Below are 25,573 nucleotides of genomic sequence, written 5' to 3' on the forward strand. Positions count from 1 at the left end.
AACCCTAACCCTAAATTGACCAAAAACCCTATTTTTTCATAATAGATCCAGGTTGTTTGGCTCCTAGTTTGACTTTTCAAACCTAGGACTACATTACATAGAGTTCCTAACACAATATCAGAAACTTTCAATCAAGGTTCACCATAAAATGTTTGGAACATTCAAAAATAGCATGATTGCCTCTGGCTAAACAATTTCGAAAGCATATACTCATCATTACACAAAAAAGTTGTAAAAACAGATTAGAACTTCAAGTGCTCTAAAAAATGCTTGAGACAGACTTTTGAGAATGAATGACTTGTAGCTGTAAAATTTGATTGCTTCTCCAATCTTAATTTTCAACTGATATTTCCTCCTCATTAATCAGAAAATAGAAGTACATAAGTGTTTTCAGTTCATGCAAAAGGAGTATTTAAAAGTAGATATTATTTCTCAATGTTGTTAGATTTGCATAAGAAAATCTATCTGCAAAAATAGCACCAGGTGTTTCATGTGATGTATTCTGCATACAATATAGTCTCTCACAACATTTGTTTGCAAGATCATGTCCCTCAAATTAAAGAAACTCAGGACAAATTTCCTATCCTAGAAAAAAAATTTACGTTCCTGTAAACCAAACATTAGAAAATCCAGTTGTTTAAGAAACAAGATTATTTAACGCAATTATCTTGGAGTAAAAGACAACAAATTATTTAAATATACTAAAAGCATGGTTTGCTTGAGAATTTTGAAACATTATTTAAGTTGAGTAACACACGTACCACTGCTCCACCCAGGTACAATTAGAATCGATGCATTCAGCGCCAGCAGATGTAGGTGATGAATAGTGTATGGTCTGACAAAAATGATTAGAAATATACAGCATATTACAAATAGATGCGAACAAAGTCAACACATGTCTAAAGCAGAAAATTAAGTAGTTGTCACATTTGATGCAGCAACAAAACAGAGCAAGCAGTGACAGAAAATTGCAAGGCCAGGTTTAATTAAAAGTTAAATGGGTTAATTAAACGGATGCAGTTGAAAACGTAGTATGTAAACTATTTCTTAAGCTTATGAGGTTAAGTGTTCCAAAGCAGTAACAAAATTCAATTGTAAATATGGATGTTTGATAAATACAGATGTTTGAAAATATTGTGTCCATTAAAATTGAGAAGACAAAAGGAGTTTACTCGATCCATAATCTTTTTGTTCGCTATCATTTCACCTAAAAGCTCGAACTGTTAAGGAAGGGCAGCATCAATGTATACATCAACACTTTTCAATAAAATTTCATCATCAACGAACTATATGCCCCTTGGGTACCTTTATGTTGTGTATACCTCTAGTATCACTCTGAAAAGATAAATGGGCTCAACACCATGGTTTCTGCAGTTGAGCACTCATCTATTTCTCCTCCACACTACCAACTAACTAACTACTGCAGAAAGCATATCCTTAACATTGTCATATCCTGTCCTTTCTTTTCCAAAACCTACTTATAGACATTATACAAGTTGAGAAAGACCATGTAACTCTGGACTCTTCAGTCAATTGCTTCAGTAAGAATAGCTTCTACAATCAAACCCAACAGTGGAAATCCAAAAACAATTTTGGGAGATTTCAGTTGTTTAACTAGTTTACTTTGTCTGTATTCAGTTGACAACTTTGATCTCATGATAAATTGACTCAACTAAATATTTCCCTTGTTCTCATGAATGGGGAGAACTACATCCCAAATCAAGCACTAGGAACCCTGTCTACATGTACCTTATATTTTCCATACGAAATTTAGGTTGAGGCAGTAGTTTGTTTGGTTAAAATTATACATTTCAATCGTGGGGTTGTAGGTTCAATCCCAGCATATCCAATATTCTTTGTAAAAATCCTTTTATGAAGATCATCTTATTTTCGCAAAACATAGCCTTTTCTTCCCTTCCATTCTCCTCCAAAATAAAAATCCAGGAAAAAGAAAGAGACCACAGCATAAAACCAAAGAAAAGAGGGTAGAAATTAAGACAATCTTTCTTGGGTTGAATCAAAACCTTAAGCAGATGTTCTCGAGATAGTAAAATTTAGGCATTTCAAATAGTAGGGATAAAGGTGGCCCTGTTTAGTGTTTTCCTGCAAAGTGATTTAGAGCTGTTTGAACCACAGTTCCCCAATGCATTGACATCACCATCACCATGAACATCACCAAAACAATTTGAATACCAAACGATGAATGAAATACTTTTGAAAATTAAACCCAATCAAGTAAGAATCTAGTCCTTCCCACACTGTTCGACATGTGATCATAAAGAGTTTTGGCATTTACTATCTTTAATGGTAGTGGTCTGAACTCTGAATTGAGAAAATAAATTTTCTGATTCTGTAGTTGTGGAAGTTGTATATTATGGCTTAGATTTATGTAGTCTACGAACTTCCAAAGCTGATTGCTCAGTAATAATGGTTGTGTGCATCTCTATGCATGTAAGAGGGCCATACAATGTACATATCAAAATCCCGAAAGAATGCAGGAAAAAGATGTGAGTGGGGAGGGGAAAATACCTTAAGAAGCACTCTATCATTATTGTTAATGTATCCATGCCATTTCTCATCTGATGGATAGCTACCTGAGAAATCCTCACTCACTGGAGTCCTGAAAGATAGAAAGAGAAAAAAAAAAAGGAAATTCAAAGAAAGAAACAAAGTTGCACAGTTCAAACAGATGGAGAAGCATAGTTCTGATTGTAACATAATCAGAACAAAGACAACCAGTACTCAAGCAACATATAAGAGCAAGAAGAAGAAGCATAGACTTTAACCTAACCGGCTACCAAAAAAATGTATAATAATAATGACAGTCTATTTAATTACAAAGAGGACCATGCTTATGTGTATTTAAACTGTTAACAAAACAGGAATTTCGTGAATGGCTTGAATGATCAATGAGATCAGTCAAGCTCTCTATTTATAATAACAATAATAAAAGAGATTACAAAGGGAAACACTGTTCATGATACTGTTCACAACACTGTTCACGTAAACAGTGTCACAGCCCAAATTACAATCCTACCCTTGTTCAAAAGTACATAAATAAAGCATAAATAAAAAACCAAAAATACCCTTATAATATCGGGTAACACATCTCAACACTCCCCCTCAAGTTGGGGCATAGATATCACACATGCCCAACTTGACTAGACTAGGATAAAACAACTTCCCACTCAACCCTTTGGTGAAGACATCAGCCAGTTGATCTCCAAACTTCACAAAAGGAATACAAATCTGCCCACTCTCTAACTTCTCCTTGATGAAGTGTCTATCAATCTCCACATGTTTGGTATGGTCATGCTGCACTGGATTGTGGGCAATGCTAATTGCTGCTTTGTTGTCACAGTACAACATCATTGGAAGATGAACAGAACCACAGATATCAAGGAGTAAACTCTGAAGCCATAGTAACTCACATATGCCTTGGGCCATAGCACGGAATTCAGCTTCAGCACTAGATCTTGCCACAACATTTTGCTTTTTACTCCGCCATGTGACTAGATTTCCTCCAACAAAAGTACAATAGCCGGAGGTAGATTTCCTGTCAGGGTTACCACCCGGCAAGATCTCGTGTAAGCCTCAATGCGAAGATGGTCATGAGGAGACAAAAGGATCCGCTTCCTGGAGCTGACTTCAAGTAATGGAGAATACGAAGAACAACAGCCATGTGAGTGGAATAAGGATCATGCATGAACTGGCTCACAAGACTCACAGCAATGGCAATATCTGGTCTGGTCTGGGAGAGATAAATCAGCTTGCCCACCAATCGTTGATATCTGCCCTTATCAACAGGTTCACCATCCTTCTCTTGCAGACGGGTAGTAGCTTCCAAGGGAGTGTCACAAGGATGACAACCAAGCAAACCAGTCTCTGATAGTAAATCTAGGACATACTTTCTCTGGGAGAGAAAGATGCCTTTTGGAGAACGGGCAACTTCAATCCCAAGAAAATATCTTAGCTGTCCTAGATCTTTTATGTCAAATTCCCGTCCTAAGAAAGCCTTCAGGTGAGAAACTTCATTTGTATCATTACCAGTCACAACTATGTCATCAACATAAACTATGAGAAGAGTGACCTTTTCTCCCTTTCGCTTGATGAACAAAGTGTGATCAGCATGACTCTGCTTGTATCCACAGGAGACCATGGCTTTATGAAACCTACCAAACCATGCCCGTGGAGATTGCTTCAACCCATAGAGTGCCCTTTTGAGCCTACAAACTTTCCCATAGGTCTTGTCAGAGGAAAAACCCGAAGGAACATCCATATAAACCTCCTCTTCCAACTCCCCATGAAGAAATGCATTTTTTACATCCAACTGCTGTAGGTCCCAGCTAAAAGTTGACAGCACAAGACAGTAAAACCCGGACAGTGTTCAACTTCGCAACAGGGGCAAACGTCTCCTGGTAGTCGATCCCATAAGTCTAAGTGAAGCCTCTGGCCACAAGCCTGGCTTTATATCTATCCACTGTTCCATCTGGCTTCTGCTTGACAACAAATACCCATTTGCACCCTACTGGTTTCTTACCCGAAGGAAGAACAACTAGCTCCCATGTCTCATTTTTAAGTAAGGCCGTCATTTCTTCCATCATGGCTGCTTTCCACTTTGGATCTGCAATCGCCTCCTGCCATTTCTGAGGAATAGAAACAGAGGAAAGAGAAGAAACAAATGCACGATAGGAAGAAGATAAAGCATCATAAGAAACAACATTGGAGATGGGGTGTTGGGTGCATGACCTAACGCCTTTACGAACAGCGATAGGTAAGTCAAGGGAAGGATCCTTACCAGATGATGTAGTAGGGTCTGGATCTGGATCAAGTGCAGACGATTGTGGAGGTGGTATGGTGGTGGTGGTAGTCTCAACTTGTCCTGTGCGCTCCCGGGTATATACCTTATCAACAGGGATTTGACTGACTGGTCTACGCTCCCCCTGAATAGGAGCCACTATAGGAGCTGAAGTTACAGAGGGCTCCCCCTGAATAAAAGCCGGAAGAGTAGCAGACACATCTTCAAAACCCTGATCCTGCTCCCCCTGAAGAGGTGTCTGGGAATAATATGACAAGGACTCATGGAAGACAATATCCATGGAGACAAAAGTACGACGAGAAGGTGGATGGTAACACTTGTATCCTTTCTGGGTCGCAAAATAGCCCAGAAAAATACACCGAATGCTCCGTGGATCAAATTTTCCATGAGGATGATGATTGCGGACATAGCAAACACAACCAAAAACTTTGGGGGGAACCACAAAGGAGGAGGAACCCTGGAGGAGATCAACGGGGGAACGACCATCAAGGACACGGGTAGGCACACGGTTGATGAGATAAGCAGCGGTAAGAATGGCATCACCCCAGTAGTAAGAAGGAACCTGCCGTGCAAACATAATGGCCCGGGCTACCTCAAGGAGATGTCTATTTTTCCTTTCAAGAACCCCATTTCTGGGCGGTGTGTCAACACACGCGTCTCGATGGACAATACCATGTGCAGCCAAATAAAGTTGGAACTGACCCTCCATATACTCTCTGCCATTATCACTGCGTAAAATGCGCAAGGTGGCATTGAATTGGGTCTGAACCATACGATGAAATAACTGAAAACAGCGGAAGACCTCACTTTTATGGCTCATCATGTACACCCAAGTGGCACGAGTGTAACAATCAATAAACGAGACAAACCATCGATGACCAGAAAGGGAAGTACAACAGGCAGGGCCCCACACATCAAAATGAACCATAGCAAAAGGAAACTCACTTCTTTTATTTAATGAAGAATAACTGGAACGAGTCTGTTTGGCCAAAACACAAGCCTCACATAAAAACTCATTCCTATTACAATGCTTTATCAAGCTCGGAAACAAAAGAGACAAAGTACTAAGGGATGGATGACCAAGTCGGCAGTGCCAGAGATGAAGGTCAGGGGATGAGGTGGACTGTAAATGATGAGCTGTAGAGGAAGCCGAATGCAAAGTAGAAGGCTGACCCGGGTCAACTAAGTAGAGACTACCCTGCAATAGAGACCACCCTGCATCTTACCACCCCTAATCGTGCGCCCCGTCTCCAGATCCTGTATGACACAATGAGAAGGGAAAAAAGTCAGTTTGCAGTTCAGATCTCTAGTTAGACTACTAATAGAAAGAAGGTTGGTAAAAAAGGACGGAACATGCAAAACAGATTTTAATGAAAGGGTAGGTGAGCAGCGTATGGAACCCTTCCCATTAATAGGAGAAAGGAAATCATTAGCTACTCGAACACAGTCTTTGCCAAAAGAAGGAGAATCAAGATGAAATACATGGGAGGAGCCAGTCATGTGGTCAGTGGCACCAAAATCTATAATCCAAGGATTGGATACAGCCGATGCACACAAACCACGATGGAGTACCGAGGCAAAATTAGAACCAGGAGGGGCAGCAGTGTAGATGCCGTAATGGAGGCAGCGAAGAGGCTCTGTGAGCATGCGACGGAAAGCTAAGAGCTCATCCCGAGTAAGCCCAATGTCGATGAAGGGGTAGCAGCAGCAGCAGTAGTAGGAGAATCAACCATATGAGCCTTGGGCTTAAACTTCCCACGGCCTTTCTTTTCCTCAAAATCAGCAGGCTTCCCATGGAGCTTCCAAAGATTGAGCCTTAGTATGATAGAGCCTTTGTAGTGTTCACACTGACAGACCTTTAGGGACAGCAGTACCACCATCGTAGTGGTAAGAGAAGGAGTATCTGGAAGCAACTTGCAAGGCGGAGCGATCAACAAGTGAGAGGAATGCAAAGATAGCAGCCCGACGAGATTCCTCATTATGAACCAAGGCAAAGGCCTGCTCTAGGGATGGAAAAGGGGACTGCCCAAGTACTTGCACCCGAATAGGATCAAACTCCATATTTAGTCCAGCCAAAAATCATAGACACGTATTTTGTCAACGTGTTTGCGATAGCAGCCGGATCGATGCAGATAGAGAGGGCGATAGTCGGAGTAATGATCCAATTGCCGCCACATGTTCTTGAGAGCAGATAGTATTTGAGACAGAGAGCCTGTTGGGTAGTGGCATTAGCCTTCTTTCTAATCTTATAGACTGTGCATCATTCCCCGTGCGACCATAAGTCTCTTTGGCACCATTCCAGATAGTATGGCAGTGTCAGAGAAGAAAATTGTCCGAGATATCCCCTTGCATAGAATGTATCAAGTAGGACATCACCATCGCATCATTCGATAACCACTTGTTGAGTGAGAACCCTCTTCCACTGGTTTAGTTGTTGTCCCAAGAAGATGGCCGGTGAGGCCATGGCCGCCATCGTCAAAGAGGTAGACCGAGACCACTTCAGGTAGTTAGAGCCATCAAGTTTGATTGGGGTAGCAAGGGGAAGAAAATCAGTCCGGGGCTGGCCATCAATGCTAGAAGAGGTAACCAATCTTCAATGAAGCAACAAACAGCCAAAAAATATCCCAAAAAATTCTGGAATTGACCCCCAATAGAAAAGGGCTGTATTGGAGCAAAAAATCTCAGATATGTAGGCTGGAAATGATGTCGAATGAAGGCAGCAAGGGTGCCAATCAGATGCAGCAGGAACCAGCAGCCCAACCCCAAGATCGATTAATGTCAGGGTGATGCAACCCCAAGAAGGAAGAAGAAGAAGAAACCCTGAACTTAGGGTTTAAATAGGGAGCCGTAGGCTAGGATTTCTATTTTTCCATACTTAGTTATTTTTCTATTTTTTAGATAAATTGGTTGAATCCAATTGGTTCAGTGGGTTTAATGGGTCTAATTTAAGTGAAGAGCTCCCATTGGTTAATAGGTTCTTTTATCCTATTGGCTAATAAGGAATCTTCCTTTAATTAGTAGTTTTAAGTTATAGTCTTTTAATTTAAGTCAAGTAGGGGTAGTTAGGACAATTTATAGTTTAAATTTAATTTAAGTTAGATATATTCTCTCCTTCCACGATTTTAAGTGAGAGGTATTAGATTTGTATTAGGTTTTGGCCGTAGGCCTTTTATTTAAATAAAGAATATCGTGGGAGGCTCCCCCACAATAGATTTGAATTAAAACACTGATTTCGTGGCTGGTTACCCCCCCCCCCCCCCCCCCCCCCCCCCCCCCCCCCCCCCCCCCCCCCCCCCCCCCCCCCCCCCCCCCCCCCGGCTGCTCCTTGCTCTCAAGAGTTTATGCATCCTTGTGGTTCTATCAAGGTGGAAGGGTGGGTGGAATCCTACGACTCTTTACACCGGGACGGCTGGGAGGATCTTTCTTCGAAGGTGGCTTCATCCTTCAACCATTCAAACTGCTGTTAGAGGATTCGAGAGTGAGTTTGAATTTATTATTTTCTGTTTATCCTTTCTTCCCTTCCCCAATCAATTCCTTTTCTCTTCTGTCCTATTTTCATAAACCCTAGAAGACTCTAAACTCTGATTCAGATCTGCTCCATTGGAATCTGATCAGATTTGGACCATAACTTCCCCTCATCACCATCTCCACTCGACCCTAGCTGCTGCCCATTCTGTCCATCCAAACCCTAAGATCCCTCTTCTCCATTGAACCCTAAAAACCCTAATTTTCTGCTGGGACACATTCAGCCATCAGAAACCTTCCATATTGCAACCGAATCTTCCCCCTAGCCCCTCTAACAGTTGACCTTAACCCCTGCCCCTAAATCCTACTTTAAACCATAACTTTAGTTGTTTACCTTATTTACAAAACCCGAAACCTAACCCTAATTTCTGCAGGAAATTAAAACTTGTTCAAATTCAGATATTTTTATACCATAATGACCCTCTAAACCTGCAGATTAAAACCCTATAAACCCCATTCCCAAATTCCCATCCCAAACCCTAATTTTGCCCTAAAACAGCCCCTAATCAGCCCTAAACAGCAGGCTTACCCTAAGTTTGGTTCTACTTGGTTCGTAGTGGGATTAATTCCTATTCTAGGACTACATTACAGGGTTTTGAAAAAAACCCTGAGAAGAGAGATCGATAAGGGGCTGGGGTCTTCAACCAATCTGATGAAGTGAATAGGGGCTGAGAACAATATCAAATAAAGATCCCACAATAGAAGATGCAGCCGAAACAGATGTAGAGGCCTGATCTCCTAAAAAAATAGGAATCTTCAAATCGCAGACAGTGCTTCAACTCCACTCGATCCAAAAAAGAGGCATAAAAAAGGAGGTATATTGGGGCAGCAGCTAGATCATTACGATCACCTCAGTAGTGCTGCCCTAATGGGAGAAGAAGAACCAAAAGAAAGGAAGAAAGAAGAAGGGAAGAAGGTCGATGGAGGGAAGGAGAAAAAAATCGAAGGGAGGGAGGTGGGTTTTGAAAACCTAGATCAGAGTGTATTTGGCTCTGATGCCATGTTAACAAAACAGGAATTTCGTGAATGGCTTGAATGATCAATGAGATCAGTCAAGCTCTCTATTTATAATAATAATAATAAAAGAGATTACAAAGGGAAACACTGTTCACCACACTATTCACGACACTGTTCACGTGAACAGTGTCACAGCCCAAATTACAATCCTACCCTTGTTCAAAAGTACATAAATAAAGCATAAATAAAAAACCAAAAATACCCTTATAATATCGGGTAACACATCTCAACATAAACATAAGGTCCGGTAATAAGAAAAACATAACAAAGCACCCCCTTGTGGTTTTACTTCTTAACACTCCCCCTCAAGCTAAAGCATAACTATCACCCATGCCTAGCTTGAAACTACCTTGAAGAAAGTATTCCAAAACAAGGTTTTAGTAAACATAGCACCATGTTGATTAGCAAAACTAACAAAAGGAGTAGAAATCTGCTTCCATATTACGGCATCCTTGACAAAATGACAATCAACCTCCGTATGCTTGGTCTGCTCATGGAAAACATGATTAGCAATATAAATAACAGTTTAATTGTCACAGAACATATCAATCGGCCTGTTGACTGGAAATCCAAGCTCATGGACAAGGGATTTCAGCCACATCAACTCAGCTACAGTATGTGTCATGGCTGTATAATCAGCTTTTGCGCTAGACCTGGCAGTATAGTTAGTTTATTACTCCTCAAAGTGACTAGATTACCACCAATAAATATACAATAACCAGTTGTAGACCTTCTATGACCTTCAACTCCAGCCCAATTGGCATCAAAATAACCAACCATATCAATGGGATTATGAGGTTTATAAATAAGACTTTTCCTGGAGCACCCTTGAGATATCTAAAGATACAAAACGCTGCCTCCCAGTGAACCTGCTTAGGACTTTCCATGAAGTGACTAATAACACCAACTGTAAAGGATATGTCAGGTCGAGTGATAGTAGGATTAATAAGCTTACCAACCAGCCTTCTATATCTGTGTTTGTCCACAAAATCCAATCATTGGACCCAAGTTTCAAATGACGATCCATGAGCGTATCAATATGCTTGGAGCCTAACATATGAGTCTTAGCAAGAAGGTCTAGCACATACTTAATCTAAGATAGACTAATACTTTTCATGCTTCAAACAACTTGAATACCCAAAAAGTATAAGTTGAAATCTAAAGTGTAGGAAATAGGAATAGAACAAGAGAAGAAGAGAGAGGATGAGAATGAGGGGTAGAAAAAGAAGAGGAGGGGAAGAGAAGTCAGCGGTAATGTTTTTAGGAGAGAACAGATTTCTCTCCCCGATATTGATACACTTACTTGCCTAATAAGGGAAATTACATACATACCCCCCATACAAACATAAGATAGCCAAGGGAGGTATAAAGGTAAAAACACAATACAAAATACTAACCTAGTACCCAAAGTACCCTAATTACATAAACTGTAACATTCTCCCTCAAGCTGTAGAATAAATGTCATACATTCCCAGCTTGCACAGAAGAGTACTGAGCTGGTGAGAGATGAGCCCTTTGGTGAAGATATCAACCAACTGGTTGTCTGTTTTCATAAAAGGGGTGAAGATGTAGCCAGAGTCAATCTTCTCCTTAAAGAAATGTTGGTCCACCTCAATATGCTTTGTCCAATCATGTTGCACAGGATTGTGAGCTATACTTATAGCAGCCTTGTTATCACAATAGAGCCACATAGGAGCCTCAGTATCAAATCCCAACTTTGGACCAGCCTTCTCAATCATAGGAGTTCACATACTCCATGAGTCATAGCCCTGGATTCTGCCTTTGCACTTGATCGAGCCAAAACAGGATGTTTTTTGCTCCTCCATGTAACCAAGTTACCACCCACAAATGTGCAATAGCCTGATGTAGACCGTCTGTCACAAACTAAACCAGCCCAATCAACATCAGTGCAGCCCTCCATCCTCAAATGGTTGTGCTTGGCATACAATAGTCGTTTTCTTGCGGTAGACTTCAAGTACCTGAGGATGCGATATACAACATCCAAGTGTCCACTCCTGGGGGATGCATAAATTGACTCACCACCTTAACTGTATAGGTGATATCTGGGTGTGAGAGAGATAGATCAACTTCCCCACTAGTCTCTAGTACTTTCCTACATCAACAAATGATGGACCACAGTCTTCTCCTAACTTGTGATTTTGCTCAATAGAAGAGTTTGTTGGTTTATAGCCCAACATTTTTGTTTTTTTCAACAAATCCAGCAAAAAATTCCTTTGACAGATATTTATTCTCTTTGATGACCGTGACATTTCAATCCCCAAGAGATTTTTAATAGGTCCAAGGTCCTTGATCTCTAACTGTTGAGCTAAGTAGGACTTAAGTCTGTTTATCTCAATCATATCATTTCCAATCACCACAATATCATCCACATTTAGGGTTATGACCATGGTTTAAAGTATCGCACCATCTCGTCTCGTCTCGGCTAATACGTTTCGGTATCGTAGGGTGTCGATATGATACAATGAGATACGTCTCCTTTTTTTGGAAAAAAAAAATGGTATCGATCAATATCGCATTGTATCGGCCAATACGGCGTGATATGATACGATACGATCAATACGTACTGATACTCTCGATACGATTGATTTAGGGGTTGAAAAACAATTAAAGCATCGGTATGTATCGTATTGTATCGGCCTATATAGTGTGATACATTGCCATACGCACATTAAAAGCCACATGTGACTTTAAAATCGTGATTCCCGAAAGCATCAACACCTGGACTAACAAGTTTTCACCCAAAATCCTCAATTTTGTGACATTTTTCAAATTTCATGCTTGGGGCTTTGATTCCTTGCTGAAAAACGAATCAAAGCAAGGAAACAAACTGCACTTTGGTTAAATCAAGGAAACAAATTGTAATATTGCTTACTTATATTGTTTTTTGCTCCAAAAGTGTATCTCTTTGTGTATCTTGACCATTTCCATGCGTATCTGTAGCATGCGATACGTATCTCCGATATGATATGTATCTTCAAATCACCCCACCGATAAGATACACGATACCGATACTTTAAACCTTGGTTATGATAGTACCATTACCTCGTTGTGTAAATAAAGTGTTGTTAGCTTGACTTTCGGTATATCCATTCTTCAGAATACCCTATCTAAACCTCTCAAACCAAGCCTTTGGGGACTGTTTGAGGCCATACTGAGCTTTTTGAGAAGACAAGCTTTCCCTTCAGCTGAGGAGACATGCAAGGCTGAAGCCGAAGTGTCTGGCATTGTAGGAGTAGAAGAGGACCTGCCCAGCTGTGACATAATGCGGCAAAAAGTTGCAAATATCCTCCTTATTAAGTGAACTGTGATCTGTCTGCATACTAGATGAAGACCCCATAGGGTTAGTCTCAGCCATCATAGTATGTGCTCTAGCTCCCCCTCACCCACCACCAAGCATACCAAGGGGACAGCCATTAAGTACTTAGCACCTCTCTTTAGTGTGCCCAGGTTTCCCATAGTGATCGCATCGGAGTCTATCGTTGTCATCCCACGGGGTAGCCATTGGCCTCCGTCGCCACACCAATCTCCGTGAGAGGTAGAAGTAAGAGCAGACCGCTCAAGATACATGATCCATAGCCACTCTGCGGTCTCCTCACTTTGCAAGTAGTTGCAGACTTCATCTAAAGAGGGAAGAGAGGACCAGCCCAAAATATGTATCCGGATTGGCTCATATTCCAGGTTTAGGTCACCAAGAAGAATTAAGACACTCTTTCTCAAGTATCCAGTAAACCTTAGCTTCATCCTCTGGGTTGGATAGTTGGAGATCCCTATGGTGATCATGCTCCTCCCACAGACCAATAGCAACATTATAATACTTAGAAATGATCCTATCTCCCTGCTTCATTGTTATGACTTTCCAGAGGAGTTGGTAAACCTTCGTCGAGTCAACGACTCAATCAAAGGTCTTGGAAACACTATCCCAAATGTCCTTGGTAGTCTCCTTTCTTATAAACCTTCTACAAATCTCATGTTTCATTGAAAAGATCAGCCAAGTCATAACCATGGAATTCTCGGTCTCCCATTTCAAATGTGTTAAGAGCACTGGGGTCGGAGGATTGAATCGTACCTGTAACATACCTTAGCTTCCCCCTACTTTTGAGGGAAAGCTTTACCGAATGGGCCCAGTCCAAGTAGTTGGTGTTGTCCAACTTCAGAATGGAAATCTGGGTGTTGGGGTTCTCAAAGGCCATCATAGTAGGCTGAGAGCCATTTTGAAGTAATTCCACTCAAACACACTTGTCAAAGGGTAACATCATCTCATGGTGGCTCAAAGAATCCATAAAAAGTAGTTCACCACTATTATGTAACAGAAATCATCGCACATTGCATCTCGAATGCACAAAGAAGCAGGAAAAAAGGGGGTTGGCAGTACCTGGCAAACCACAAAGGACTGAGTTGTATGCTAACAATTTCTTTTTTCAATGATGGAGACCATAGAACAATCAAAGAGGACCTTTAGGAGATTCATATGGGCCATAACCCAACTTCAAGTGATGCCGGAAGAGAGAGAATGAGAGAAAATTAAAAAAAAAGGGTTGTGGTAACCCTAAAAACCTGTCTTTGTTGATTTGGAACTTCAAGGAGCTCGCACTCTCACATAGAACTTCTTTTGGTGTTCTTATAGCTTCCATTCAGGACCTATTGCATACTTTCTTCAATCTATTCACATGGTTACAAAGAGAGAGTAGAGATGTGAAGCTTCTAATACGACTCTCAAACCAACCTTGGAGCTCTGATACCAAGATAGAATTAAACATTGCAAGAGAACAAATGAAGAAGATGAAAGAAGAGGGGAGAAGGTGAAGTAGAAGAAGAAGAGAAGTTGGCAGTAGAAGTTGTGTGGGAGAGAATAGACTTCTCTCTCTCCTATATTGACTCACTTGGCCAATAAAAGGAGAAATTATATATGTGCCCCCATACTAATAAAATGTAGTAAAGGGAGATAAAAAGGTTAAAAAATATGTAGAAATCCACAAATCTGACTTGTCTATGAGACAAAGGCCAAGCCTTTATTTAAAACTTCAGAATATTACAAATATGGAATGATTTACTCAATCCTTACCTACCACACCTAACACATTTAACATGTGCATAATGAACCTAGACACTATAGGTACAAGGACAATATTACTTCTGAACCTATATTACAACACTCCCCCTCAATTTGGTGCATACATATCAAACATGCGCAACTTGCTAATAACAGAACAAAACAATTTACTACTTATTCCCTTAGTGAGAATATCACCCAGTTGGTTACAAGACTGAACAAATGGAACACAAATGACTCCTTGCTCCAGCTTCTCCTTGATAAAATGTCGGTCAATTTCAACATGCTTGGTACGATCATGTTGGACTAGGTTATGGGCAATACTGATTGCTGACTTGCTGTCACAGTAGAGCCGCATAGGAAGATCAACAGCCATACCTATATCTTGAAGAAGCCCCTTGAGCCACAAAAGTTCGCAGACCCCTTGTGCCATGGCCCTGAATTCTACCTCAGCACTAGACCGAGCAACCACGGCTTGTTTCTTGCTCCTCCAAGTAGTTAAGTTTCCTCTAACAAATGTACAATATCCGGATGTTGACCTTCTATCATCGGGACTGCCAGCCCAATCTGCATCAGTATAGGCCTCTATCTGAAGATTACTGTGGGGAGAATATAAGATTCCTTTTCCAGGAGAAGACTTTAGGTACTTCAGAATTCTGTAGCCTGCCTCCATGTGAGATGAGTAAGGGTCATGCATGTACTGACTTACAACACTTGCTGCAAATGCGATGTCAGGTCGGGTATGAGAGAGATATATCAACCGTCCTACTAACCTCTGATAAGTACCTTTATCCACCGGGTCACCTTCCTTGCTCTTTAAGTGTGTGTTAGGTTCCAAAGGGGTATCAATAGGTTTACACCCGAGCATCCCTGTATCACTCAGAAGATCAAGAGTATACTTTCTCTGGGAAAGAGATATACCCTTAGCTGAATAAGCAACCTCTATTCCCAAGAAATATCTTAAACGCCCCAAGTCTTTGACCTCAAATTCTGTCCCCAAATAATTCTTCAAATTCTGAATTTCCTGTGTATCACTCCCTGTGATCACTATGTCATCCACATAGACTAGTAGAATCGTGATATGCTGTCCCACTTTCTTCACAAACAACATGTGGTCAGCATTGCTTTGCTTATAGCCATTGGCAATCATGGCTTTGTGAAATCGACCAAACCAGGCCCTGGGTGATTGCTTTAGACCATATAAGGCCTTTTTCAATTTGCACACTTTTCCCTGGGTATTTGGAGTAGCAAAGCCAGGAGGGATTTCCATATAGACATCTTCTTTTAGCTCTCCATGTAAAAAAGCATTCTTGACAACAAGCTGTTGGAGAGTCCAGCCTTGATTTACTGCACAAGAGATGATGACTCTAACTGTGCTCATTTTTACCACAGGAGCAAACCTCGCCTTGTATCGCTCTACTGACCCGTCTGAATTGTGCTTCACAACAAAGACCCATTTACAGCCAACGGGTTTCTTTCCTGGTGGAAGAACTGTTAAGTCCCAAGTTTTGTTTTTCTCTAGGGCAAACATCTCTTCATTCATTGCTTCCTTCCATTTCTGCTCGGCTATTGCTTCCTGCCTGTTTTTAGGAATGGAAACAAAGGATTACGAAGAAACAAAGGCATGGAATGCAGGAGTTAAAGAATTATAAGAAACAAAATTGGAAATTGGATGCTGAGTATAGCTCTGCTTTAGTTTCCGGACAGCAATGGGAAGATCAAGACTGGGATCAGGTATAGGAATAGGCTTACCAAAGTGAGGAGTAAGACTTGGAGTAGGCGCTGATTGTGTGGGAGCAGTGGTGGTGGTTTCTTTGTGCTCAGTTCCATGAGGAGGGAAGTGAGTCCCACGTGAGTATGTCTTCAATTCCTTTAATTCTCTAGACTCCCCCTGGACTATAGGCTGCTCATACTGTTGTCCTTGCTCTTGTTCTTGACTGGTAATCCCATCTTCCAATTCAACTGACACATCCTCTATAGTAGGCATATTTACATCTAGAGGAGCAATCAAAGGTACATCTTCATCATCTGGAATCTCCCCCTGAAGAGGTACCGGTAGTGCAAAATAAGCTTCAGACTCCCGAAAGACAACATCTATTGTTACAAATGTTTTTCTCGTAGGGGGGTGGTAACACTTGTACCCTTTCTGGGTAGCAGAATAACCCAAAAAGACACACCGAAGACCTTTGGGGTTAAATTTCCCATGAATATGATGGTTTCGGGCAAACACCACACAACCAAAAATTTTGGGGTCAACAACAAAATTAGAAGAACCCAATAATACCTCTAATGGGCAGCGACCATCGATGACTCGGGAAGGAAGACGGTTGATCAGGTATGTAGCTGTAAGAATAGCATCACCCCAGAAACATGTGGGAACATGCATGGCAAACATAAGTTAGCAAGCAACCTCCAACAAGTGTTTGTTCTTACGCTCAGCTACACCATTCTGAGCCGAAGTATCAACACAAGATGTCTGATGGATAATACCATGAGTATCCAAGTAAGTGCGAAAAGCACCATCCATGTATTCCTTGCCGTTGTCAGACCGTAAAATCTTCACCTTGGCATCAAATTGTGTTTGAACCATCTTATGAAACAGACGGAAACAAGTAAAAACATCGCTCTTGCTATGCATCAAATATACCCATGCGGTGCGACTAAAACAATCAATAAAAGTAACAAACCATCTAAAATCAGAAGTAGAAACACATCGGGCTGGTCCCCACACATCCGAATGAATTAATCCAAATGGTGTCATACTTCTTTTGTCAGAAATAGGGTAAACATTCCGAGTTTGCTTTGCTAAAGTGCAAGCATCGCATGAAAAATTGTTTGGATTACATTGCTTAAATAAGCTAGGAAATAAAGTAGATAAGAGTTGCAATGGTGGGTGCTCCAAACGGCGGTGCCACTTATTTAATTCCAGTAATGCAGATGTATAAGTAGAAGAGGACGGCTGAGAAGTCAAAGCTGTCGGCGAACTGTCAAGCACATATAAACCACCAACCACCTTACCACATGCAATCGTACAACCCGTTACCAAGTCCTGGAATAAACAATGATTGGGGAAAAAAATTACTTTGCAGTTTAAGTCCCTAGTTAAACTACTAATGGATAATAAATTAGTAGAGAATTTGGGAACATGCAACACAGAGGAAAGACAAAGAGAAGGAGTGCACTGAACAGACCCCTTGCCAAAAATTGGCGAGAGAGACCCATCAGCAACCCGAACTTTATTATGACCAGATAAAGGAGAATAATTGAAGAAAAGGGAGGAAGAACCTATCATATGATTGGTTGCACCAGAGTCAATAACCCAAGAGTCAGGTATGACCGAGGTGTAATTCCCACCAAATGAAATACCTGAAGAGTGAGGTGTATTGGAATCTGATGGCAAGGAAACAGCAGAAGCAGACAAAGAAGGAGGCCCAGAAGAAGAGGTGTCCAGCTGAGTCATCATAGTCCGAAGATGCTGAAGTTCTTCAACTACTTGGGAAAGAGATAGATCAGTAGTTGCCCGCTCCTCAGTAGATGCCTGGTTTGCCCGGACATTATTAGATCGATTGGAGCCACCCCTCCCACACCCACGGGTATCTGCAGGGCGACCATGAAGCTTCCAGCAACAATCCTTGGTATGCCATTCCTTCCCACAATGATCACATTTAATAGGAGGGCGATCACTAGTAACACCAAAACTGCGGAAAGAATTACCACGAGAAGTAGGCTGAGAACCAGAAAGTAGGGCTGATCGTTCCTGAGTGACAGGAGTAATCATAGCTGTCCGGCGAGTATCTTCGGCTGTAAGAATCGCATAGGCCTGCTCAAGAGTTGGTAGGGGATCACGATTCAGAATATTGGCCACGGATCTGACCAAATTCAATGTTGAGACCAGCCAAAAAATAAAACACCCGTAAGCCATCTTCCCACTTCCGGAAAGCAGTGGTGTCAACATCACAAGTGGCAGTGAAGGTCCTCAAAAAATCAAGCTGCTGCCACATTGTGCACATTTTATTGTAATACTGAGAGAGGGTCAGCTCTAACTGCTTGGTGGGGTGGAGTTTCTGACGAAGTTCATAACACTGGACAGCATTGCCCACTTGAGAGTAGCTGTCATGGGCTGTCTTCCAGATCTTGGCAGCCGAATCAAGTAAAAGGTAGCGTCCGGCAATCTCTTGGTCCATGGAGTTGACCAAATACGACATAACCAGAAAATTAAAATTCACCCACCTATCTTGCGTAGCTCCAGTTTCAGAAGGCCTGACAGAGGTTCCGGTGATGTAGCCAGAGAGACCACGGGAACCGATAGCAAACAAACAAGAACGAGACCATAACAGGTAATTGGCCCCATTTAATTTAATAGGGCTGGCTGGAAACGGAACAAAATCACGCTGTGACGTGCCGTCGAGGCCAGAAGAGGCTGATGCGATCTCAGAAGTGTCAAGCATTGTTGCTGGTCGAAGATAAGTTGTCAATAACCAAAAAAATCTGCAGAAAAATTACTGCATAAACCTGATAAAAAGCTGCAGAAAAATTACTGCATCGATCTTAAAATTCTGCAGGAAAAAAGGCCCTTGGTGGGAGTCAACTCACCACCAAGGGGTGCAAAAATAGATCTGCAAGGCTGGGAAAAGCTCCCGCGCGAAGGAAGAAAGAAGAGAGAGGTCGCGGGAGAGTGGTGGAAGGGTATGAGGGTTGGCGGAGGCTGATGGAAGTGTAGGAGGCTGGCGGAGGGTGGTGGTGTTGCTGACGGAAGTGGTGGAGGGCGGTGGTGCTGCTAGCGGTAGATCACGACAGGAAGAGAAAGAAAAAAAACAGAAAGAACTTTAGGTCCCATATTCCCGGATTATTTTTGGCTTTGATACCATGTAGAAATCCGTGAATCTGGCTTGCCTATGAGACAGAGGCCAAGCCTTTATTTATAACTTCAGAATAGTACAAATATGGAATGATTTACTCAATCCTTACCTACCACACCTACCACACTTAACACACCTAACACATTTAACATGTGCATAATGAACCTAGACACTATAGGTACAAGGACAATATTACCCCTGAACCTATATTACAACAAAGTAAAAGCACAATACCACATAATGTCAAAATACCCAAAGTACCCTTATTAAATGAACTCTTAACAGTTTCATACTAGGTAGTTTCAGTTAATTCCCCAAACCTGGTCCAATTCTGATGGACAGATTCAAAGTAATCGAAAGGACATCAAATCTTGGCACAAATAGACTGAAATAGGGAGATTTCCAGTAGATCCAAATCCACAGGTCAGAAACTCACCAAACCCTGGTCGAGTTACCCTTTAGGGGGTGACTTGATGACCCCAACATATCTCTTAAATAAACAGGGGAGCCGCAGGATTTAAAACAGTGGTTAATGACTCTAAATTTATTAGGAAATTTCCATCAATAACAATCACCAAATCTGGAAATTAAAACACATCAAATCTGAGATTTAAACTGAAAACAGAATAGACAATTAATGGACAGAAATATAGTACTTGTATTCAAGGTTTAAAGTACCCGTATCGCGTATCGTATCGGTGGGGTGATTTTAAGAGACATATCATATCGTATCAAAGTTATGTATCGCATGCTACAGATACACATGGAAATGGTCCAAATACACATAGAGAATACACCTCTAGAGCAAAAAACAATATAAATAAGTAATAATATTGCAGTTTGTTTCCTTGATTTGATTCATTTTTCAGCAAGGAATAAAAGCCCCAAGCATGAAATATGAAAGAAGATGTAAAAAAATTGAAGTTTTCGGTGATAACTTGTCCGTCCAGGTGCTATTGATGCTTTTTGGTTTCTGGAATCACGATTCTAAAGTCACATGTGCCTTTTAATGTGCATATCGCAATGTATAGCATTGTATCGCACCGTATCGCACGATACAATGCGATACATACCGATACTTTTTTTTTTAAATTTCAACCCCCAAATCAATCGTATCAAGAGTATCAATATGTATCGTATCGTACCGTATTAGCCAATACAATGCGATACTGATCAATACCTTTTTTTTTCAAAAAAAAAAAAAAAGAGAGACATATCTCATTGGATCGTATCGATACCCTGTGATACCGATACGTATCGGCCGAGACAAGACGATACGGTTCAATAATTAAATCCTTGCCTATGTTGCACTAAAATAGGGTACGAAGAAGGAAATTAATAAGGTGATTATGGTATCCCACCGATAAGTCAGACTAAAGTAGTCCTAGATAGGTAGGAGACCTACTAGGAGCCAATTCAATCAGATTTTTTAACTATGCTGGCCGAATGGGACAGAATAGATAAACTAGGGCAGAATTAGGGTTAGGGTTAGGGTTTTGAGCTAGGGTTTTATTTGGTAAAGATGTGCAGGTTTCTAGGAGTCTATTAATGTAAGTTTGGTTTGATTTGGATGAAGTTGGAAATCTAGGGTTTCGGGTTAGAGGCCTTGTAAAAATTGGGTGTTTTTAGAATCTAGGGTTTAGAGAAGGTATCTGGGGAAAGTGAGCTGGTCGAGTGTTAATGGCAGTATGGGGAGTGAGATGAAAATAAAAAGATCAGATTTTGATGGGTAGTTAGGTCTAGGTTGAAGTGAGGACTATAGGACTTAATTAGGGTTTAAGGGATTATAAGGCTGCAATGGAGAATTGAAATTAGGGTTGTTGTCGAGTAAAGTATGAAGGCTGTGGATGAAGTTTAATGATGATTTATGGAGGGAATAAGGATTCTGGTTTAATTATCTGAATTGGATCGATGGGGAAGGTAAGTTTAGGTTAGAGGATGAGAAGTAGAAGGGAATAACTGAAACCTTGAATCAAACTTACTGGTTTGAAGAACTCCAAAGCAGCAACTTGAAAATTGAAGAAACCTCCCGATCTTCTCGATGCAAGGAGTCACAGGAGTCCACCCACCCTATCCACCTTGAGATCCACAAGGATGCACACTCACAAGGAGCAAAGGAGCAGCTATGGCAGCAAACAAAAGCTTTTCATTAATCAAATTCGTATATAATGCTGGCCTCCCTTACAAACTTATATAAAATACTCAAAATAGACTTAGACACTAAAAAGGAAAGGCCTAACCCAATCCTCAACCTATTAGCTAACTTAAACTGACTAGGAAACTGAAATAGACTCAAAATAGAATCCTAATCCAACCCAACTAGACAACTAAAAGAAAAACTAATAAAATCACTTAAATTGAACCACTGGTTCAAACCAGCTTTGGACCGGTTCAATTTAAAACATTAAAAACATGAAAATAAACTAAGTATAGAGCTAATCCCGTATGCAACTCATGTACCCCAACTTTAGGCCCATAAAAGTGGCATATTACATAAAAAAACATTGGGATCAAAGGCCCAACATATATATATCCCAACCCTAGACTTATTTCTAAAGAAATAAGCCTATTTCGATGATGAATTTGCATCACTGTCTCTCACTGTAATAGTGTAATGGCATCACACCAAAACTGAATCTCACAGCCTTTTTGAAGTAATCTCTTCAAACTTTTATTAATCTCTAAACAATCTTTTTCTCCCCAATGGCTAATACAGTTTATTTATAGAAGACTTAAAACAATCCTAAACTGACTATATAAGAAAGAATCCTATTGGCTATTACAATAATAATTGGAATAGGAAATAACTAATTAAATCTAAGCCTAACAAGATCTCCACGCAAGTGCTGGAATTTGTTGGCTGAATTCCAACTTGGTCTTCAATGCTAGCTGGGGCCCCCCATTATATGCATGTCAATCTCCTCATAGAGTGCTGACTCGGTAAGCATGAATAGACCCAGGACATGGTCCAAATACATGTTTAATGGACTCAAATAAACCCATTGGATAGGCTATTGCTACATCACCATGCCAACTCAAACGAATTTCTCGTGGCTTATCATGTATTGGAGCTACTCCCAAATCAGCTATAATTTAATAATTCCTTACTTTATCCTTCCTAGTTTTGCCACACATACATCTCAACACCTCATCTCAACTACATTGAGTTTATCTATATGATGTTTCTTGCCGAATATTCTGCAACATACATTGTAGCTGGTCGTATGACTATTCTATAAATTTTTCTTTCAAGTTTTAAAGGAATACGTCAATCACACAACACTTTGGACGCACCTCTCCACTTCATCCATCCTATTTTAATGCTTTGTGAAACATCATCCTCTATAACACCTTCTTTATTTATGATTGAGCCCAGATACCTAAAATAATTACTTTGCGGAATCTCCCTCTCATCAATTTTCACCACCTCATTATCTATCCTAGTGTAACTACAGTTCCACACCATATACTCCGTTTTCATTCTACTTATCGTAAAATCTTTTGATTCCAAGGTTGATATCCATCATCCAATCTTATGTTAATCCATACTTTTGTCTCACCCACCAAAACAACATCATCAGCAAAAAATCAAACACCAAGGAACCTGACCTTGAATGTCTCTAGTTAAATAAGAGCTTAAAGCCAGATGAATGGAGGAGAAGCATTGTGGTTCCGAGTTTTATAAAAATAAAGGTGATATTTAGAGATGCAATAACTATAGAGGCATAAAATTAATGAGTCGTATTCTGAGATTATGGGAGAGAGTTATTGAAACTCATCTGAGACAAGAAACTATTACTACAGAGAACCAATTGGAACCGCTGGGAGACAGCAAAATGCTTTCTCCCAAAAAATTCGTCTCACCCGTTATGTGGGAAAATGGAGGGAAGGGAAATTTGGGGATGTTCTTAACACATTTTCTTCTTTTTTTTTAATTACATAATTTCCTCATCTATTATACCACTGCAAAACCTCTCTACCTTATCCACCAAAACCCAAGCGGCCAAGCCCGAAGGACTCCTTAGCAAGTGGTGATCTTTCTCCTTGTGAGCCTCAGAAGTCAGAACTTCTTCTGTCAATTAACAAAGCTTTTCATACTGTGGTGTATCTATTGTATGTGGTTGCAAAAATATATACACTGTTTCTTATGTGTGGGAGGGAAGGGGGGGGGGGGAAGAGTTGAAGTTTCTTCTCTAATCTCTGGGTTTTCCTTCAATGCAACAGTGGCACTAGCCCTACTCTTCCAATGTAGCTGATGACTACAAACCTTACCTTTTGTGCGCGCATGTGTGTTAGAGAACCATATACCTTGAATATTCTCAATTTTTCCACCTGTACAACCAAACAAAAATTGAAGAAAGTATTCTTTTCCCTCAATTTCCCAAAGCAACCTAACAAGCAATGGAAGAGACTGGCTTTTCCTTGTCTTTTACTTTTCCTTTACTTTTATGTGAGAACGCAACCAACTGTAGCCTTAAGGTCCAATAACAAAAACCTAACAAAAGCCGACTCAATTGCAGCAACTAAACTAAGAAACAAATTGCTTACAAAGCGAGAACCGACGAAGCTACACCTTATGCTCAGAATGCGTGAACACTATGAGAATTCTCAGTAAATAACAACTCAAACAACGCTTCGAAGTTTAAACAAAGTATGCAAGGAGAAAAATGACCTGCTTTTTAGACAAAAAGTAGACGGAATAGGAACAAGGTCGTCAAAGATGTCAGTAAGATGAGGAATGTTGAATCGCCTCTCGAAATCCGCCTGAAACTTAGTCTTCCAATCAGGATCACTGAAATCTATCTCCGGATTTTTCGTCTCCGAAAAAACACGATTGCTCTTGCAAATTCTCTCAAAATTCCTCAATCTTGGAGCGACTGAACCAGAAAACCCGACAGTGCAAGCAGGTCTCTTCACCGATGATAAAGCAACGAAGTTTGCGCCGAGCGGCGGCGGCGAAATTGATTCCATCAAAACACACACACACACTCTCTCTCTCTCTCTCTCTCTCTACTGTGAGAATTCGAAGAGCAGAGATATAAATGGAGTTGAAGCAGAGGAGGATGTGAAAACAATAACTGAGATAGGTGTCCGTACACTATTATTCAAAGTATGAGTAGGCGGCTTTCCTTACAATTTACAAGCCAACGACTCTCTCACTTCTCGAATGGAGCTTGAAATTACTTTTTTGACCTTGTCGTGCATGCTCTCCAGTTCACGAACAGAAGATTCTACGGTGAAAACAAAGCGCGGAAAGGCAGGTTAACGCACGTTTATAACGAAGTTTGACTTCAACAAACGCCATTTTGATACCTTTTTTTACCTAATCGTAAAGTTGTTTCATTTTTACCTAAAAAATGTAAATTTTTTTTTTTTTTTTTTTATGAAAATGTAATCACACAAACCACACACTAGTCCCAAAAGTTAACCGATTTTTTAGCCCTGTGAAATGACAAATATATACAACGCACATCACACTCACACACCCGATGTGGGACTAAACCCACACACTATTTTTTTACAAAATTGTAATCACACAAATCACACACCAATCCTCAAAAATGAAAAATGTAAAGTTATTAACACAAGGTGCAGCATGAGTTGGCAAGGGACGAGGCCTAAGGAAACTAAAGATATGACTTCGCTTCCCTTTTGGGGCCACCTGGTTGAGAAGAAACTCCCAGGTAAACATGGGGTCACAATATCTCCCGGGAAACACCTCCAGTTTCCAAAACAAAAAAATAAAGTTGTTTCATATCCAACATTGACAACCAAAAAATAAGAAATTACATTTCCTTTAGTGGATCCATTGGATTGGAATCAATTACTTGTTAGATCAGAGATTCTAATCCTACGATAATAACATATGAATCTTACGGTTCATCAATTGCCATAGTCTGTCCTCCTACAGCAAGGTAGGTCTTAGGGGGCCATGAGTAATTGTGGGTGAAACGAGAGTCATGTGATCATAGCTGTAAGTACGTGTAAAGGACTAAAGAGGGAAAAAAAATCTGTGCGGTTTGGAATCTTTTTCGGTGTCTACAGGTCAAGACGGTAAAGAACCAATAGAGGGTTGACGTGTCATGATAAATTGTTGCTGTCACCTGTCTAAATCTATAATACGGGTTGAATTCAACTAACTTATACATGTGATTAATCAGAAAGGTTCAGATTCGCATATTCCTTTCCCTTGGCTGACTTTTCTTGTCTCTGTCACAATACGGGTGCATCCCTGTGGACTTCAGGTGATTTCGATTCTGATTTCTGAAGGTCACTGTCTTT

The 25,573-nt window shown here is 40.6% G+C and overlaps 1 protein-coding gene across 1 annotated transcript in view; it reads right to left on the reverse strand.

Annotated features, from left to right (window-relative positions):
- The window catches only part of LOC122659801 (ATP-dependent 6-phosphofructokinase 5, chloroplastic-like), a 79,891-nt gene extending 55,567 nt beyond the window's left edge, over positions 1-24,324 (reverse strand). The window contains exons 1-3 of the mRNA XM_043854935.1: positions 23,964-24,324; positions 2,530-2,620; positions 762-835 (exon numbers count right to left, since the gene is read on the reverse strand). Of these exons, the coding sequence (XP_043710870.1) occupies positions 762-835; positions 2,530-2,620; positions 23,964-24,262 (464 nt within the window). The 5' untranslated portion in view covers positions 24,263-24,324. The remainder of the gene's footprint in view (positions 1-761; positions 836-2,529; positions 2,621-23,963) is intronic.
- Positions 24,325-25,573: the final 1,249 nt, after the last annotated feature.

The sequence above is a fragment of the Telopea speciosissima genome, chromosome 4, assembly GCF_018873765.1.
Source record: "Telopea speciosissima isolate NSW1024214 ecotype Mountain lineage chromosome 4, Tspe_v1, whole genome shotgun sequence".
Classification (NCBI taxonomy): Eukaryota; Viridiplantae; Streptophyta; class Magnoliopsida; order Proteales; family Proteaceae; genus Telopea; species Telopea speciosissima.